The 17,284-nt window shown below is 43.6% G+C and overlaps 1 protein-coding gene across 4 annotated transcripts in view; it reads left to right on the forward strand.

Annotated features, from left to right (window-relative positions):
• The window catches only part of STAB1 (stabilin 1), a 53,846-nt gene that overhangs the window by 3,173 nt on the left and 33,389 nt on the right, over positions 1-17,284 (forward strand). For 3 of the 4 annotated variants that reach the window (XR_011681195.1, XM_071439859.1, XM_071439860.1), the window contains exons 3-17: positions 3,526-3,662; positions 5,107-5,222; positions 6,307-6,392; positions 7,418-7,487; positions 8,292-8,387; positions 8,830-8,946; positions 9,684-9,880; positions 10,066-10,199; positions 11,849-11,976; positions 12,190-12,281; positions 13,195-13,317; positions 14,773-14,919; positions 15,496-15,558; positions 16,154-16,267; positions 16,655-16,708. Coding sequence is in view for 3 of the 4 variants with exons in the window: in XM_071439859.1 (XP_071295960.1) it covers positions 3,526-3,662; positions 5,107-5,222; positions 6,307-6,392; positions 7,418-7,487; positions 8,292-8,387; positions 8,830-8,946; positions 9,684-9,880; positions 10,066-10,199; positions 11,849-11,976; positions 12,190-12,281; positions 13,195-13,317; positions 14,773-14,919; positions 15,496-15,558; positions 16,154-16,267; positions 16,655-16,708 (1,674 nt within the window). In the remaining variant the exon portion in view is untranslated. Of the gene's footprint in view, positions 1-3,525; positions 3,663-5,106; positions 5,223-6,306; positions 6,393-7,417; positions 7,488-8,291; positions 8,388-8,829; positions 8,947-9,683; positions 9,881-10,065; positions 10,200-11,848; positions 11,977-12,189; positions 12,282-13,194; positions 13,318-14,772; positions 14,920-15,495; positions 15,559-16,153; positions 16,268-16,654; positions 16,709-17,284 lie in introns of those variants that run through there. The other variant, XM_071439861.1, reaches the window with a different exon arrangement.

Raw genomic sequence — 17,284 nt, forward strand, 5'->3', positions numbered from 1 at the left:
ACTATAATGACTCGAGCATGTGTCTACAGCTCTGTTTTGTAAAGGACAAATGCCCTGGAAACTTGGTGATTCATTAGATAATGGCTATTTCCAGAACTGGCTCCCAGGATTGTTGGAGCCGAGCACTGACGTCCAAATATGTTTTTCTTTCTTCCTTGAGATTTTTACCATGCAGAAGGATTTGTGTTGTGGTTTGGGAGGAAAAGATAAAGAGTGAAAATGAGGGGAATGAAACTAGCCCTTACGAAATACTTCCCAGCTTATTCTCCTGAGGTGGAGTACGAGAAATGAGCGCTTGAGAAGTGAGGGACATCTGTTCAGAGAGGAGGGAAGGAAACACTGCAGCATCCAGAAGCTTCTGTGTGTCTCAGCTGAGTGCAGAGAACAGTGGCTGCTCTTGCACAAGCATTTGAGTGCAGGGAGAGAGCACAGCACGGCCTGGAAGACAGAGGCACCCTGGCTCTTAACTTCTTTTGGCTACAGCTGGATGTCTTCTGCTTTAAAAATTTCATTTTGGAGATATTTGAGAGCATCAGTCCTCCTTTCCTGTTCCTTTGTACACAAACTGTGACCCAGTCCAGGCTCACAACATCACCTGATCAGAACAGTGACTGTCACCAGGCAGCACTGCTGCATCACAGGGACAGATATTCCCTCTTGGCACTTCCTTTCCAGTGGCTTTGCACTTAGGAACAGCAGTCAAAGATGAGCCCAAGGGAGCAGTGCATCATTGTTTTCCATGAGGCTGTGCCCCAGGAGCCACTTCTGACTCAAACTTCTGTCTGTCTTTCATCCTTTCCAGAATTTGAGTATCCAGACTGTCGCATTTATGTCCCTTGATTCCCTCTTCTGCTTTCCTAAGAAGAAAAACTCTCCAGAAAATGACTGCTTCATCAGTTCTGTCACTCAAATTAGAAGGGAAATATTTTTTTAATACTTTTCCACTCAGCTGTTTTCTTCCTCTTTCCTCCTGCCTGTTGCTGCTGACACAAGCATATTTCCTTATAAAAAGGGGAAGGTCTTACTGGAAAGCTGCCTAAGCTTATCTAGTGTCCCAGTAGGGTAGAGGGGATTCCACAATAACTGTCTTGTCTTAGAGGTCTGCAAGTAATTAAACATGCCAACAGGGAGGAATGGCAGACATCCACCTCTCCCACTCTTCATTTCCATTGAGAAATGGAACCACATTGATGAAGGAAGGAGAAGGGAAATAGAATAACGTGTGAATAATGGTGTCTTCCTGCACCATCGTGATAGAGAACTCATTTAATGGCCCAACTGTGTCTGATGCCTGAAAGTACAGATGAAATAGAAGGTTGGAGAAATTTAATTTAGTGTTTTGTGCTCTGTTTATTGGTCTTTTTGATACAGATAGGGTGGCTCAGATGCCTGGTAGAGGTTTGTGGCATAATTCTAACTCACAGGAAGGAGTCCACATTTGTATTTCTTGCTCAGGCATCTTCCCATTCCTTTTTCTGAGGCATTGTCTCAGGAAAGGCTAATGCTGGGATTTGGTGGAACCAAAAAGTCAGGAGCTGTCTGTTCTGTGAGACCCATGTGCCTGGCTTCAACTGGCTCCTTTCAAAAGCCCAGCTTTAATCTGGAGCCCTCATTTAAGATCCAATGAGATGGCTGACCCCATCAATGGCCCTGCTGGTCTTTAGAGACAGAGTACTCTGGAGGCAGCACCTCCTTTGTTCATCCATATTGTTTGTTCTTTTTCTCTGCTTTTCTCCATGAAAAACTGGAAATCTCCTCTGCCTGCTCTGTGCATAAGGAACAGCAAAGCTGATCTCTGTTCTGCTGGATAACATCAGTAAAGCTGGTGCTCACAGGAGAGATGGAGTTGGTGGATCTCAAATTGGTTCTGAGCTCTTTATACTGCAAGGGAGTCCTCGACATAAGAGATTCCTAGGGATTCTGCTGCCAGGGGAACTGGAGGTTGCTGTATGGTAGGAAAACCTCAGAAGCAGAACCAGAAGTTAATATCCATGGGAAAGGCAACCATAGCCACAGAAATAATTTCCTTCACTGGGCAGCATTCTTGCATGTATGGCTGCAGAAGGTGGATCCATAAACACGAGCAAAAGCTCAACAGCTCCAGTCAGGGGGAAGGAGTCAGGAAATATTCCAGGGACATGTCCCTGTGGACTTGAGACTTGAGGGTTATCTCTCGGGAGGTTTTCCTGTCAGGGTCTTCTGCCTATCATCTGGGAGGGCCTTCCTGAGCTCTTGATAACTGATGGGAAGCCATGGGCTTCCTCCCTTGCCTTGAGGCAAATGTATGTATTTGGGCTTAAGTTCAGAGGAAACAAAACTGAGATTGCTGATGGGAATCCAAAACAAGGAGTTCTGGGGACAGGAGGGCTGCTGCATTAGCAGGATTGTTCAGGATTGGCTTTAAAATTCCAGATCAAGGCCTCTCCCAAAATTTGATACAATGTTTTTATTTTTAGAAAATACAATGCCTGTAGAGGCACAGTTGAGATGAGCTCTGGGTTTTTTCCAGTCAATGACCTTCTGGAGCATACACAGCTCATGCCTCCCAGCTTTTCTCTGTCATCAGCAGTGGCAAATACTGTCTTTTTCAAAATTACCAATGAGGTTTCCATGCAGTTGCTTGTTTCCAGAAGTTTAGAAATTCAAGGAAATGCTTTTGGAGCAAAATCACACGTTTTAATGACAGGTTGGCATGTGATGATGATCATTCCCACTTGAGGCTGTACTTTGTCATCTGTGTTTCTCTTGGAAAAGCAAAGCTGTGCAGGGGTGCAGGAAAGGAGGAAAACCAAATCCCTAAAGTCATTCTGGCTGGGTGGAAGGGCTTACTGATTTATTCACCAGCCACGTGATGTATCCAAGTGTCCTACCTGATCTTCATGCCAGTGTTAATGGAGTCCTTCTCAGCTGGGGTCAAAGCACTGAGGTGTTCAGAGAGATGCAGAGCACTTTTCCTTTCCATCCATCTCCCTGTGCCTCCTCATGGACAGTTGCCATGAGAAATATTTCTGTGAGCAGCTTCTGGCTCTGGGAAATAGACTGAACTAACACAGTCAGCTCTGCAGATCCATGGAATAGCAATGAGCTGGATTTATCAGTGGCATAGAAAAGATAAATGTTTTGTAGCCTTTTAATTCAGTGTCTTCTGGCAAGGGTTATTAATTTAGGGCTTGTCCTCACACACCACTGTCACATGTTTGTAAAAGATCAGCTGAAATAAGCAGTGCAGAGTTGTGGTTATTTTAAGAATGGTTAGAAATTTTGCTGTGGGTCATAGGGGAAGGATAAGATAGCTGTGATCTGCCCTGATCTGTTGCTTCTAGCTGAGATCCAGTAGATCCAAGCATGCAGCACCTTGGCAGGAGGGTTTAGTCCATGGGAGAGTGTGCTGCACTGGCCACTGCCCTCCCCAGTGATATCTAACTCATGGTGCAACTTGATAAAGATATTACAAGATTGGCAAGATAAGTGCCTGGGATAACAATTTAATCTGGGGCTATTTCCGTGCTGTTTTTTCTTTTTAAGTTAAAATCCATGCGATGCAATATCAAGACAATGTTCACCTTGAATACAGCGTGTACTTCTTGTGCTGCAGTGTCTAAAATGTTCTGTCCAAGAGGCTGGTCAAGGACCACCCAAAGAACAGGGGTCAAGGACTGCAGGTAAGGCCTGATTCCTAACTGTGTAATGCTTTTGGTGCAGCCCTTCTATGCAGGGAGCAGTGTGCTCTTCAGGAGAACACACACGTGGTTTTGAGCTGTAAAGGTCCATGGAGTTCTGTTTCAGATGGGTTTATGGCCCCAATTATTGTTGCTTTTGTCTCTCTGCAAATCCCACAGACTTTTGGCTGGGCAGGTTCTATATACACAGAACAAATTAAATGACAATAACCTTTTAACTTGCCCCAAATAATCTGGGTTTGTTAGTCCTGCTGTATAGCAATTTAACAGAGGTCTGTCTAGCATAAAAACCTGTTTCAGACCCAGAATTCCTTAGTGGCTTATTAAGAAAAAAAATTAATGATAGTTCCCCTTGTATATCCTCCCAGCTTCCAGCAATAATCCTCTGAACTTTTAACCTTCCTAGTTCACTTTATGACAATTGCTTGTTCATGTGTTCCTTGCTCATACTCTGTTGAGTTTGGCAGGTAGGAAAAGGATGAAGGAAAACTGAATTTACTAGGAGGCTTTTGTGAAATGAAACACTATAGATTATTGTTTGTGTATGTATTCAGTGGTGAATGTTAACTGTTAATATATAGACCCATTGTCTGCTCTTTCTCTGATTCCCTCAAAATACTTTAAAAATAGTGGTGGCAGTTTTGCAGCTTATAGCAGCTTTTGCACACACACAGGAGTCAGATGGAAGCCAAAGCAGCAGTGCTATTGAGATAATTTCCAAGTTCCTTTTGGGAAGGATGTGGTGCCAAAAATAAAATGAAGTGTAAGAATAATGTGAGTCTATGCAGCTTTTCTGAGTGTTATCTACTCTTGTGGTGGTTGTTGGACAGACCCAAGAATAGTTTTGTACCGCGTACGTGCAGAACGAGAGGCACTGCCACCAAGGACTCACCCTGTGTGTGGAGGGGAGGGATGATGGGTTGAAAAGAAGATGCTTCCTTGAGGGATTTAAGGCATTTGTCCAAGATTTAATAGAGAATCTGTGAATAATATGGCTATTAAATCCAAATTTACTGCATTTTGATCTGGAATCTTCAGTAAAAGACACAAAAGGATGAGTCCTGAAAGGAGATTTTGTTCTTTCAAACTTATTTTAGATGTGGAGTTGAATGCTGAGTCACCCTACCTTTGTTTCTGTGCTGTTTAACCCTTCAGCACCCAAGGATTCCATCCTGATGCAAGATCCTGTCTCGTGCCCAGTCCCTGACAGGTTTCTTCTGACCAAACTCTGAGGCTTGAATGAATGGGCCTCTTTAGAGAAGACATAACTGGAGTGAAACCTCTTGTGTGTGTGCATGGAACAGGGGATGAGGGCCCTGCCTTCCCTTCAGAGCCCAGGGCACTGCAGTGGGATTGCCTAGAAACCCTCCAGCAGGCCTGTGCTGGGTTTGTGGTATAATCATAATCTTGGATTATTCTTTTTAAGATACTCTGTCAAGTTAGGAGAAAATACCCTTTCCCTGCCAGGGTGCCATCACATGTGTAAGAAGGAAATTGAGGAGAAAAAGTGCTGTCCAGGATTCTGGGGTACAGAGTGCTATGGTAAGTTTTGGGGTTTTTTACAACAACCTCCAGCTGTTGAACAGGTCAAACTATTTAATAGGAGGTATTAAATATATATTGAGGTGATTAATTTTCATTATTTCTTGAACACTCACAAGGTCTCCATTGTTTGTCTGGGAGCATATCTGTCTGTTCAGCACATAATCTCTTTGCTCCAGATGAGTTGAATCCCCTTACATTTAACACATAACATAACCTCCTGTGGTGGAACTTCCTTTTGTCTCTTCTATAAAAATAAACTTTTGGAAAGGGATGTTTTTGTTCCTCTTTGCAAAAGTTTCCAAAGGAAGAGGAAGATCTTTCTGATATCCCTCTCGTCTGCAGCGCGTGTGCCACGTGTGCTGCTCTATAGTCTGGAGTCAGTCAGCTATTCAGCCATAGAGAATACTTAGCAATTCCAACCCAAGGTGAAAGTAACAGTCCCAAAACTCCCACTCAGATTTATGCCAAGTAATGAGAATTTGTTTTGTCTTGTGTCAAAAATCCAAAATCAAGATCTACTAGGCTTCTCACATGTTTGACTGAAAGAATATGGAAAGGCCCCCTCCAGTTCTGCAGAAAAGGGGAGACTGTTTGAGTGCTTGAGCCTGTTCTCATAATAGCTTTCAATAAGCAACTAGTTTCATCAGAGAAATCACAGATTTCAGAATTATCAGAAATAGTCCTCAGAATTTGGAGGTACCCCACTCTAAAGATGTGGAGACCCTGTTTTTCTGGGCACACTTCCAGCGCTCCATGAAGTCAAGGAGAGCTGAAAATGCTCAGTGTCTTTGCAAAGCAGGCTCCTGTCTGTTCCTAGTTCCAGAACTGCCCTCACCTCTCAGTGCTGCTGGCAGCAGTGGCCCAACCTCAAAACATGTTTCAGTGCCTTTCTTGAAATTTAGTTAGGGCTTGTTGGGACTTTTCCTTAGACCTTTCACCTCTGGGCCAGTGTTAGGCATGCTGGATGATTTGCTGGTGAATTGGCCTTTGTTTTGTACAGCTGGAATACTTGGGCCAGGGGGAGATGGGAAGGTGCTGGTTGTTCAATTTAATCTCATCTGTCCTGTCTCTTCCCTGCTAGAGTGTCCAGGAGGCTCTGAAAATCCCTGCAATGGCCATGGGACATGTTTGGATGGTATACAGCAGAATGGGACCTGCATCTGCAAGGTGAGGGCATGATTTTCTCTAAGGGTGATGTGCTTTGTCAGAGGGAGTTGTTTGTGTGGTGTCTGTGCAGGAGCTCTGGGTGGAGGCTGCCCTTCTGCCTGGAAGGCATTTACAGCTCCTCTCATCCCAGCATCAGTGTCTGTGGTTTTCCTGCAGCATTGCTGTTGTCAGCAATAGCACTAAAACACTGTTGGTGATGGTGTGGAGCTGGGAAGAATCTCAAGGGTGAAATAAGGAAAGAATTGCTTTAATTTAACCCCTGATCAGTTGAAATAATTGTATCTGTCTGCAGCTGCAAGTAGCCCTGAGACACTTGGCTGTTAATGAGCTGTACCCAGTTAGGCAGAGGCTCCCTCTCTCAGGAAAAACGGGAGAGATGAGAAAGAATTTAGGGTTGATATTTTTTTCTTTTTTCTTTACTACTCCACACTTAGTACAACCAAAGTATAAACAATTCCTGCACACTTGAATTGAATAGAGTGATGTTTCTAAAATGTGTAGTGTAATTAATCAGTTAGACTTTCCCTGATGAACTGTATATTTTTGCAACACCCTTAATTAACAGCTCAAATCCTACCTCTTGGACTCTTGTTTGAGAAAAGTTGATTTTGGATTTAACTCAAAGACACCTTATATCAACTAAAATGTATGCTGAAGGTCCCTGACCCTGTAAAATCAATGTAAAAAATCCCACTGGTATTAATGAACTCCAGATTCCTTTTTCAGAGAGATATCAGGAGCCAGCTGGAACTTTCCTGTCTGTCTGTAATTAGGACATTATTTGCTCAGTGCCCAGCAGAGTTTCCTGGCATTTGCATGCCCTCTGTGTGTCAGCTTACACTGGGATCTCCTTTGCCATGGGGGCTGGTTAGTACTGGAGCACTGAGCAGATCAGTTTTCTTCACTGTGTTGCTTCAGATATCACAGAAAATCAAAAATGGGGAGAGACTTTAAACTATAATGATGTGTGAAACAATAGAGTGATACAGAAAAATAATACCTGACACATTTTGGGGCCCTTCTAGGAGCAATACAGTGGGTATGGCTGCCAGAACTGCAAGGATGAAAATCGTTTTGGCCCAGACTGTCAGTCAGGTAAGAACAAGTCATTCAAGTGAAACCTCTACAAAAATAACTGAAAACAAGGAAGGAGGAGGAAGAGGTTGAGTGAGGAAGGTGCTGAAGAGGGGGAAAGTGGCAGAGAGCTGGCAGTGTTCAATAGCAGGTGTCTGGGTATTTTGTCTTTGTGCCCTTCTGCACTGTCCCACTAAATAAATGATCCTCAGTCTCTCACTCAAACAGTCCATTTTTCCTATTGTAAATCTCTCTCTCCCCCCCTTACCCAGGCTGTCCCACTTTCCTCTCTCTTTCTAGCCAGGCCATTACCTACATCCCTAAAACAACGCACACTCACTTCCCAACTGTTTTTCAGACTCCTAAAACAGCTCCACTTGTCTCCCAGCTTTTTCCTTCCTTCCTCTATAAAAACATGATTACACACCATGCTGCCTCTCATGTATGGCACTTTGGGAAGTGAATTATGGCAGTGCAGCCTGGCTGTTACAGGAGCCCTTTTTGTCTAGCTCCTGCTTCCTTGTGTCCACACATGTGAGATAGGTGTGACCTTGGAGGTTGTACCCATGTGTTAAAACACACGCCTGAAAAGCTGGTCTAGGTCTTGCATTCAGAACTGCTCTTTATCTCATCTTCTTGAGCCCAGGACATGCAATTTACCCTCTCAAAGCTCTGGCTGGCATGGCCATATTTTAAAAGGAGCTAGTGGATTATTGGTAGGAAATCAGGCTGCCAAGTGCCAGGGTAGCTGGCCAGTGTGTTCCTGGAGCCCTGTGCATTGCCTGGCAGCCAAAGGGCTGAAGCTTTGTCTGACATCCCTTGCAGAGTGTGACTGTGTGCACGGGGAATGCAACAGCGGCGTCGCTGGGAATGGGAGCTGCACGTGCTATGGAGGCTACACAGGCCCCAGGTGTGACCAAGGTAAACACACTGGTAGCTGCAGAGGGGCTGGGAGAGCAGCCCTGTGATGTGGGCTTGGGTGTCTCTAAAGGGGCAGGGAGGCACTGAATAGGTTGGGAATGTAGAGAAAAGATGATTTGAGCACTGGAGATCAAGATAGAGGGAAGAGATGGGGTTTACTGCCCACTTTGTGACAGGGATTAAGATGTACCATCTCTGTATGCCTCTGTTCTTTCTCTGGACACCAGCTGGACCTCTTCTCTCAGCCTTGGGGGGCCTTACTACCTAGACTGCCAGGAACTTAGAGCTGCCTGCACTGCTCATATCCTCTGGCATTTTTGCCAATTTGGGGTCCTCGGAAACCACATTTGCCTTTATTTCCAGATATTGTGTAAGGTGAATTATATCTCCTACCAGTGCCCTACATGCTCAAAGGGAAACTCTCTTTGCTGTGTGACTGCAGAGCTCCCCCTTTGCAAAGGTGTGACGTGCGAGGCCAACAGCGAGTGTGTGGTGAGGGATGGGACAGCCCTGTGTGACTGCAAGCTGGGCTACAGAAAACAGGGCAGCACTTGCCAAGGTGAGAAACTTCTCTGTGACCCTAAATGGTCCTGTTTGGAAAAAACCTATCACACTGCTATCTGCAGAGGAGTTTGATTACTGTGAACACAATGCCTACTTCACTGCAGAGGTTTAAGCCCCTTTTTTTCAGGAATACCCATAAGATTAAAGGCTAAGCTTTTGGCTCTCCTTTCACTTGGTCATAAAAGCAAGAAGTGAATTAAAGTTGCAAGTTCCATCCAGCACTCACTTATAATTATGCACTAAGTAGTGACAGCAGGATGTTGGTGAGTCTGAACCAGTTAAAATAATGTGTGGAGTCCAAGGAGTTCTTCACTGATTTCAAATTTAAGGTTTTGAACTGGTTTCCTTAAAAGAACATTGATAAGATGCATGTGATGAGCTAGCTATGGATAGATGTTTTCACTGGCACTTTACAGGTTTTGCTGACCAAACTGCAGTTTCGTGTATCCTCAGATATGATGCAAATTCAGAACCAATCCAAGCATCCTCTGTCACTCGCACTTCTATTACTGAAATAGGATGAAAAATGTGTCATCCAAATTCCTCAGAATAAAAACCCCCAAATGTCTGCTGTTTGGAATGATTTCATTTCCCTGTGAAATTTTAGAAGTTTAAACAGTACAAATTCCTTATGCTCCATTCTTTCCATGCCTACAGTGTGCTGTGCTGAATTAAGCACTGTTTTGAAAACAGAAGTTTGGTTCTGCTCACCTCTAATCTCTTTAATTGCAGCTCAGGATCCTTGTGCTCCTTCTCCATGTTCTCCCTTTGCTGTATGTAAAGTTCTTGGATCTCGTACGTATGAATGTACCTGCAAAGAAGGATTTCAAGGAGATGGAAAGATTTGCCAGCCCATCAACCCTTGTGTTGACAGCAATGGAGGCTGCCCAGAAAACTCTACAATTTGTATTTACAGACGGCCAGGAGAGGTAAGGCAATAACAACCAAAATTGTCCAGGGGAGATCTTCACATGAACTGATGAATGTGCTGGTCAAATCTGCTCTCCTCACCTCAGATTATGCAAAGGGAAACCAGACAGCTCTTTTGTAGGATTACTCACAGGGTAAAAGATGGTGAATACAGCTCTATGATCACTGTGTTGCCTTCCCTTAGGCAACGTGTGTTTGCAAGCCTGGGATGAGTAGGAGACCTCCTTCGTCTGAGTGTTTGGCATTTCCCAGCGACTGCCGGCAGTACCATTGTGACCTGACTGCCACGTGTGAAATTAACTCTCAGGGGACTCCTAGGTAAGCCACTTTGAAAACTGCAAATGAAGAAGCTTTTTCTGCAGTTAGAATGGAAACTTGGTTTGGATGAACTGAATTTTGAAGAAACTGATGGTGATCTCAAGACTACAGGCCAGAGTCACCCTTTGAGAAGAACCTGTTTGTAACAAACCTATTGGAAGAAGAGTTTGACATCAGCCATTGTAAATTATTGCACATGGGTCACAAAATGCTTTAAATCTCGGGTGGCAGAGTCTTCTTTGATGTGAGCTGGAGGTGTAGCTCCCCAAGCTAGTGGTGGTAGAAGTTAATAATCAATCATTAAAAGGGAGATGTGTGGTTATTTGCTCACATTTGTGCATATTTGATAATAAGGAATAAGACTTTGTCTCTTCTCCCAGTCAGATCTGTAAGCAATAAATAAATTAGAGTTGCAGAGTGGCAGAGAAGGGGTAAGTTGAGTGAGGAAACACCAGACCTCACGTAGTCCTTTGCAGCAAAACTACAAGTTTGTACCGCTTAGATGAGAAATATCATTTTTGCATAATGGCTTCTCAAACACCAGAGAAAACTTCCCTGAGAATTTTACGTGTTTTCAAGAAAAGGTAGAGCTTCTCTGAGACACTGAAGAGGGAAAGAGCAATCCCATCTCCTTGATCCTTCCTTCCCCAGTGCTGCTAAAACTATTAGCATCCACTTGCTCATTGTGTGCTCCAGGCCAAGACTGAAACACCGTGGCTTCCCTTTCTGAAGATGTGCTAGCACAGTTCAGGACACAGTGTTCAGTGCAGTCCCTGCCTTACAGATCTGTTTCCCAGCAGCTGGCACTGAGCCCTCTGAGGCTGGAGTGGAGTCAAATTCCTCCCCTGTGTCGCATGTCTTTGCATGGCTGACACAGAAAGAGCAGAGCTGATACTTGGACAAAGCCCAAACGGGAAAAAACAGCTTTGGTAGTCTCTGAGTGATGACTGCAAACCCGTGTGAACCAGGACAGAGATTTTCACATGTAGATAAGCTTTTCTGGAAAAGTCATTAACCTGTCTGGGCCCCTCAGTGAGCTCCAGATGAACTGTAGCTACCTGGTGTGCTTGGACTGGCTTCTCACTGCAGCCAAGGGGTCACATAGGAGCTGTTTGATAGATCATCACTTAGCCTGTGGGTTTTACGCATAACCTCAGATTTTCAGATGCTGAAATTACTACAACTGACTAAATATCTAATTAAAAAAGGTGCCAATAATTATATTGTGGCAATCTGTACTCTGAACTTTAGAGCAGACAATCCTTATGTCGTTTGTATCTGAGAAAGATGCATCTCCATTCTCTTTGAGTAGATACAAATTGGCTTTCCTGGCAGAAATGTGAATCTTTTTTCCTGTCACTCAGTTTAGGCAGAAGTTACTCAGCATCCCTGGAAGAGTTCAAGGCCAAGTTGGGTTGCAACCTGAGCAACCTGGTCTAGTGGAAGATGTCCCTGCCCATGGCAGGGGAGGTTTGAACTAAGTAATCTTTAAGGTTCCTTCCCACCCAAACCATTCTATGATTCTAAGATGTGAGAACTGGGATTGGTCTTCCAAGTGTAGATACTGACATGTTGTTCTGCTTGGCAATTGTTGAATGTGTTGCAAACTGGTTTACAATGGTTTGTTATGTTTCATCCTTGCCTCATAGCTGTGTGTGCAAAGAAGGGGAGATTGGAGATGGGAGAAGTTGCTATAAAGATCTCTTGGGTGAGATAAATCAGCACAATTTGCGAGGAAGGTTTATAAGGAAGCTAAACGTCGCCAAGAAAATGTTTGGTAAATGCTTTTTTATTTTGCTTGGGGGGTGGAGCAAGCTGGGGACAGGGTAGCAGTGCCAAACTCCCTCTACTTCCTTGTAAATGAATACTTGTTGCTTGCACCAGGCTGATACTGTGTAGAATGAATTGTGCTGTTAACAAGAGAAATATTTTTATTGCTGTGGTTAAACCATCACTGCCTAACTACTTCACACTGCCCCTCATTTTACAGCCTCTGGATGCTCAACACTGCTGACTAAATATGGGCCCTTCACAGTCTTTGTACCATCCCTTCTTCCCATTCTTGATAGAATGGAATTCAATGTAAGTTTTCTTGATTTTAGCAAATTTTTCTTTTAAGGTTCTTTCCCGCTTCAGGTCTGCAGCGTGTAAAAACTGATTGATACAAGAGAGGAACTTTGGCATGCACTATTTCTAGAAATCATCTCTTGGGAATACTTTTCATTGTCTGGTTAAGTTGTAGCCTTATAGAGGATGTTACATCCCTCACATTTTTAAAAACTCCATTTCTTTCTTCAATACTGACAGAGGTTTTTTTTGTTTGTTTTTAATGTCGGGAAAGTCACTCTTATGTAAGACTATTATTAAAGCTTTAAGTACCTTTTTACTATCTGAGGGTGTGATTTTCTAAAGGGGCCAACTTTTACACCAAAATATTGGAATTTCAAACTATGGTCAAAAATACTAACTTCTGGATCCATAGAAAATATATCAGGAGAGGCTACCAAGTTACCTAGTCGACCTGCTCCCCCAAGGATCAGTCCCACCTAAATCATTTGACAAAAAGTGACAGAAGATTGTTCTAAAAAACAGCAATGATGGTAAACCCAGAGGAAGTTAAATGTAATTTCAGCAGATTAGACCACCTGCATGGTCCAGCATACGGAAAGATTGCACTCGGGGAGCTTCAGCAAATTTTATAGTCTGGAGCATACGAGGATAATTTTTAATTTGTCCAAGTCCAATAGGTTTCTGTCCAGGGGATTCCTCTAAAGTCACTTGCAGGTTAATCAGTCTCCCTCTTGCATGTGCAGACAAACATGAGGGTTTTGCCAGGGTGCTACTCCAGTGAGTCAAAATGAAGAGGAAAGCTCAGTCTTGTATGCTAAGAATTTCTGTGTATGTGTTAGCTGGGAGAAAGGTGATGTTGTGCTAAACGAAGTTTTTGAAAGAACATGTCATTTTTCTTTTTTTATGTGGGCTTTCCTCCCCAAAGGACACAGCTGCTGAGCAGTTGTGCAAAATGCACATTGTTCCTGGTCTGCATTTGATAGAAGACATGATAAAAGCCAAGACTATGTGGACCTTGTCAGGACATCAGCTGACATTCACTGGCCAGGTGAGGAACTCCTGAAGGCCTGGGGCACTGTTTTCACATGGAACAGGCTGGAGCTTGAGCATGGTTTCCTTGAAGGGCTTTCTTCACCAGAAAACCTTTTTCTGTGATCAAAACAAGAAGCTCCTTTGTGTAGTCTAAAGCAAGGTGATTTAAGACCAGACACCCTAAGCAACCACATCTCCTGTCTCACAGACAACCAAGAATCTGACATGTGAATGGTCTTTCCATGCTCTCTATGTGCACTATGCTCTGGAGAAGAGACCTCTTCCCTACACCATTATCAGCTACAATATCCATGTGGCTGATGTGGAAGAGGCAACACAGTCTCCCTTCAGACTGAATGCTCCCATGGAGTTTGTGTGCTTGGACACAGCCACATGATGAATATTTCCTCTTCTAGTTTCTCTTTTCCTCTCTATTATATTTTTCTTAGTCCTCCTAGCAAAGAAGCTTTCATTGTTGTGTTCTGACATGGAAGGTTCCTTTTTCCTTTTCCAACTGACTCACATTTTCCGGTATCCACTGCTCTCTCTCTCCATCCTGGACCTTTCCTGCAAGCCCACAGGTGGCAAGGGAGAGAGCCCTGTGTTTCCTCTCTGAGGATCCAGCCTTGGCCTTGAGGTCTAGGTCATAATACATCAAAAGGACAAAACACTATTGGGAGCAGGGGAATCCGAACTGAGTGTGTCAATGCTCCTTTTAAAATTCTTTCCTGTTTGTTTACTTAGGAGCTTTTTGATCTGGGAAGTCTGCACTCCCCTTCCTTTGTTTCAGACTGAGTCATCAGTGATGTGAACTGAAGTTTAGGGCAGGGAGGAGCAATTCAAAGTGCACATGGTAAAATGAAAAGCACAGGAAAACTGTGCTTCCCTGGACTTGAATCATGGCTGCAGCACCAAGGCTTGGCTGCTTACTTTGCAGGTTAACCTTGGGACACCCTCCCACACCAGGCTGCAGGGCATGGATCCATACCAAGTGGAGGGACCAGACACCTGCCTTTTAATTCAGTGAGCCTGACTGCTTTGGCTTTGTTATGAACACTCCTTGTAGACACAATGAGTCAATAAAAGCTGCAGTCAAAGCTGTACTTCCAGGATTGCCTCCAAATCAGCTATGTGGTGGCCAGGGCATCCTTTTGTGATCCAGAGCTGTGATCAAGCATTGCTCACACTCAAACTTCATTCTGGAGCAAGGTATCCCAGATGAGGTCTTTTTTCTGTATTAAGATTTGAAAGTACCACTCAGGATCAAAATATCACCCAAACTCAAGTAGAGTGAGGTGCTTGTCTTACACTCAGGCCATCCCTTACATTTACTTTTTCAAGAGTAACTCTGGCTGTTCCTTCCCCTTGCTGAGCCATAAGGACTGGTTTATAGCTGTATCATGGTAACACAAATGTACTGCAAGGAAGAACTATTATTATTATTATTATTATTATTATTATTATCACCCAGACATACATCAAATCTTTCCGGTATCAAGATCTGCCGGGGGAACTGTACAACGTCTTGCAATCAAATCTCCCAGCAGCCAATGGCATCATACATATTGTCAACAGCCTCAGGAAAAAGCCCAGCCCCGACAACCTCAGAAACCCACAGGTACAGAAGCATTCATATTTCTTTTCTTTTATGGAGCAGCAGAATAAGCACTTTTTAAAAAGCGATTTTCATCATTAATCTTCCAAATCAGTGAGGGTTTTTTTTTAAAGGAAAAAGGCTATTTATTTTGTCTCCATTTCTGATTAGGCCTGTTAGGTATTATTAAAATACCTTTAAAGTACTACATAAGCCAGATAAAAATCTTGCAATGATGCTTTTACAGTGCTTGGCTGAGAGGAGAATTCTACTTTCATGAATAAAATCATAGCAAATGAGCTCTTCTGCTGCTGTATCTTACAGAATATGTATCTTACAGGACTAGTATTGAAAAGCATTTTTCACATAAAAATCAAACTAGGATTTTCTTTAATTGGTCTGTAGTGCATTTTGAAATTATAATCAAAAAGTTGTCTCTGTGTTAAATGAGAACAAATAATCATTAGATTGTGCCCATCTCTTTGAGGATGATGGTCTCCTGTCGATCTTTACATGCAAACCACAAGCTTGGCCTTCCAGTATGTGCTCAGACCTGGCTTCAGACCCAGCCATGTTTTTCCTCTTTGTATCTTCCTGCAGAAAACCATTGGTGAGATCCTTGCCTCAATGGAGATTTTCAGTAGATTTGAAACAATCCTGGAGGTAAGCAAGTTTGTGTCTGTCCAGGAAGCTGAGGTATTGCTGCTGTACAAAGCCTGCTGCTGATGTGGGGGGAATTTTGAACAGCATTTAAATAGATCTCAGTGGTTTGGCTTTCTTTCTGGATCTTTTATTCTGTGCTGTTTGTAGTCTTTATTTTCTTATTTTACCTAAGCAAATGTAATGGAAAATATTGGAGTTTTCACATTTGTAGGGGATCTGGCACAAGAGCAAGGGTACGTGCCTCTTTCCCATCTTCCCCTTGTCCCTGCAGAGTTGCTCTCCACAGCATGTTTAGCTCTTGATCACAGTTGAGTCTCTCTGTGTTTAAAGCATGCAGGGAACATTAGTCTGGGACTCCCTTGTTCATATTTGCTGCATTCCCACCAGTGGCTTCCTTATCCCAGCTGTGGTTTTGTGGCACTTACACTTCTGTTCTATCACACACCTGTCCCTTGTGTCCAGTTGCCTCTTGCACATTTTGCTTTACAACAGCTCTGCCTTTAGTGAGCTGTTTAATATTTCCTCTCACTTCCTGCTGGACCCCCCTCAGTAACCCATGTTAGATCCATGATGAAATCTTCTGTTGCTTTTGCAGAACTGTGGCCTGCCTGCAATACTGGATGGACCAGGCCCCTTCACTGTGTTTGTACCCAGCAATGATGCTGTGGATCGGCTGAGAGATGGAAGGCTCATTTATCTTTTCACAGAGGTGGGAGCCCATAGTACTGTCAGGCATCCTGAGCTGGCCAAGTTGCACTGGGCTGTGCTGGAATGACTTTGTGCAATGGATCTGGTCATTGCTGAAAGTTGCTCTTCCTGGGGGTGGCTAAACCATGTCTTTGTTTCTGTAAGGCTCTAGGAGAGAAGTGGGGGCTGATGGAGCTTACAGGTTAGCCAGATTGCTTATATCTGGTGTTTGACTTTCATTCCTCACCCAGCTTTGGGCAGGGGAAAATGAAGGAACTTATTCACCAAGTGAATTCACTGCTATAGGCACTGGCATTGTCAATCTCTGATTAGAATAAAATGTAGTTGCCTCCTCTTCCTCCTGAGCATTGAAGGGATATCTAATTCCCATGTTCTCTTCTTTCCTTAGGGCATCAATAAGCTTCAGGAGCTGGTGAAACATCACATCTACACTTCAGCAGCGGTAAGGCAGGCAGCTCTGAGCCCAGAGCTCCTTCAGACCAACCCCTTAGCAACCCTTTTGTCTGGCATAGAGGTCACAGTGTTGATGACTTCAGTTGCTGCTTCTTGGACTTCCCCTGGAGGAGCAGAGATGTGACTCTGCAGGATCTGATGAGGCAAAATGTTTGCCATGAAAGGAGTTGCCAAAAGGGACAGCTGTGCTCTCTCTCCATGAAGGAACTCTGAGTTTTCTGGAGTGTTGGTGCTCCCTAGTTGGATGGCCTTTACAATGAAAATATTGTCCAGTAGAGTTTGCTGCAGGACACAAAAATAAGAATTGTCCCGGTTCTCAGAACTCTCTATTCAAATAGTTACATTTCTAAGTACAGAAGCTGCAATTTACTTTTTTTTTCTGCCTTAGAGCTAATTTGCTCAGTCAAAATATGTTCTCTATTATGCTTCTGGCTGAACTTTCATTGTTTATTGAATATGTCCTAGAAAAAAACATTATTAGTCTGACCCTACTTGCAGCTGTATTAGCAAGAGACCATGCTAGTGAGACTTGATTTCAGCAGTGCTGGACAGTTACCTAAACAAG

This window comes from Agelaius tricolor, unplaced genomic scaffold, assembly GCF_023055355.1.
Source record: "Agelaius tricolor isolate 1412-34295 unplaced genomic scaffold, bAgeTri1.0.p SCAF_14, whole genome shotgun sequence".
Classification (NCBI taxonomy): Eukaryota; Metazoa; Chordata; class Aves; order Passeriformes; family Icteridae; genus Agelaius; species Agelaius tricolor.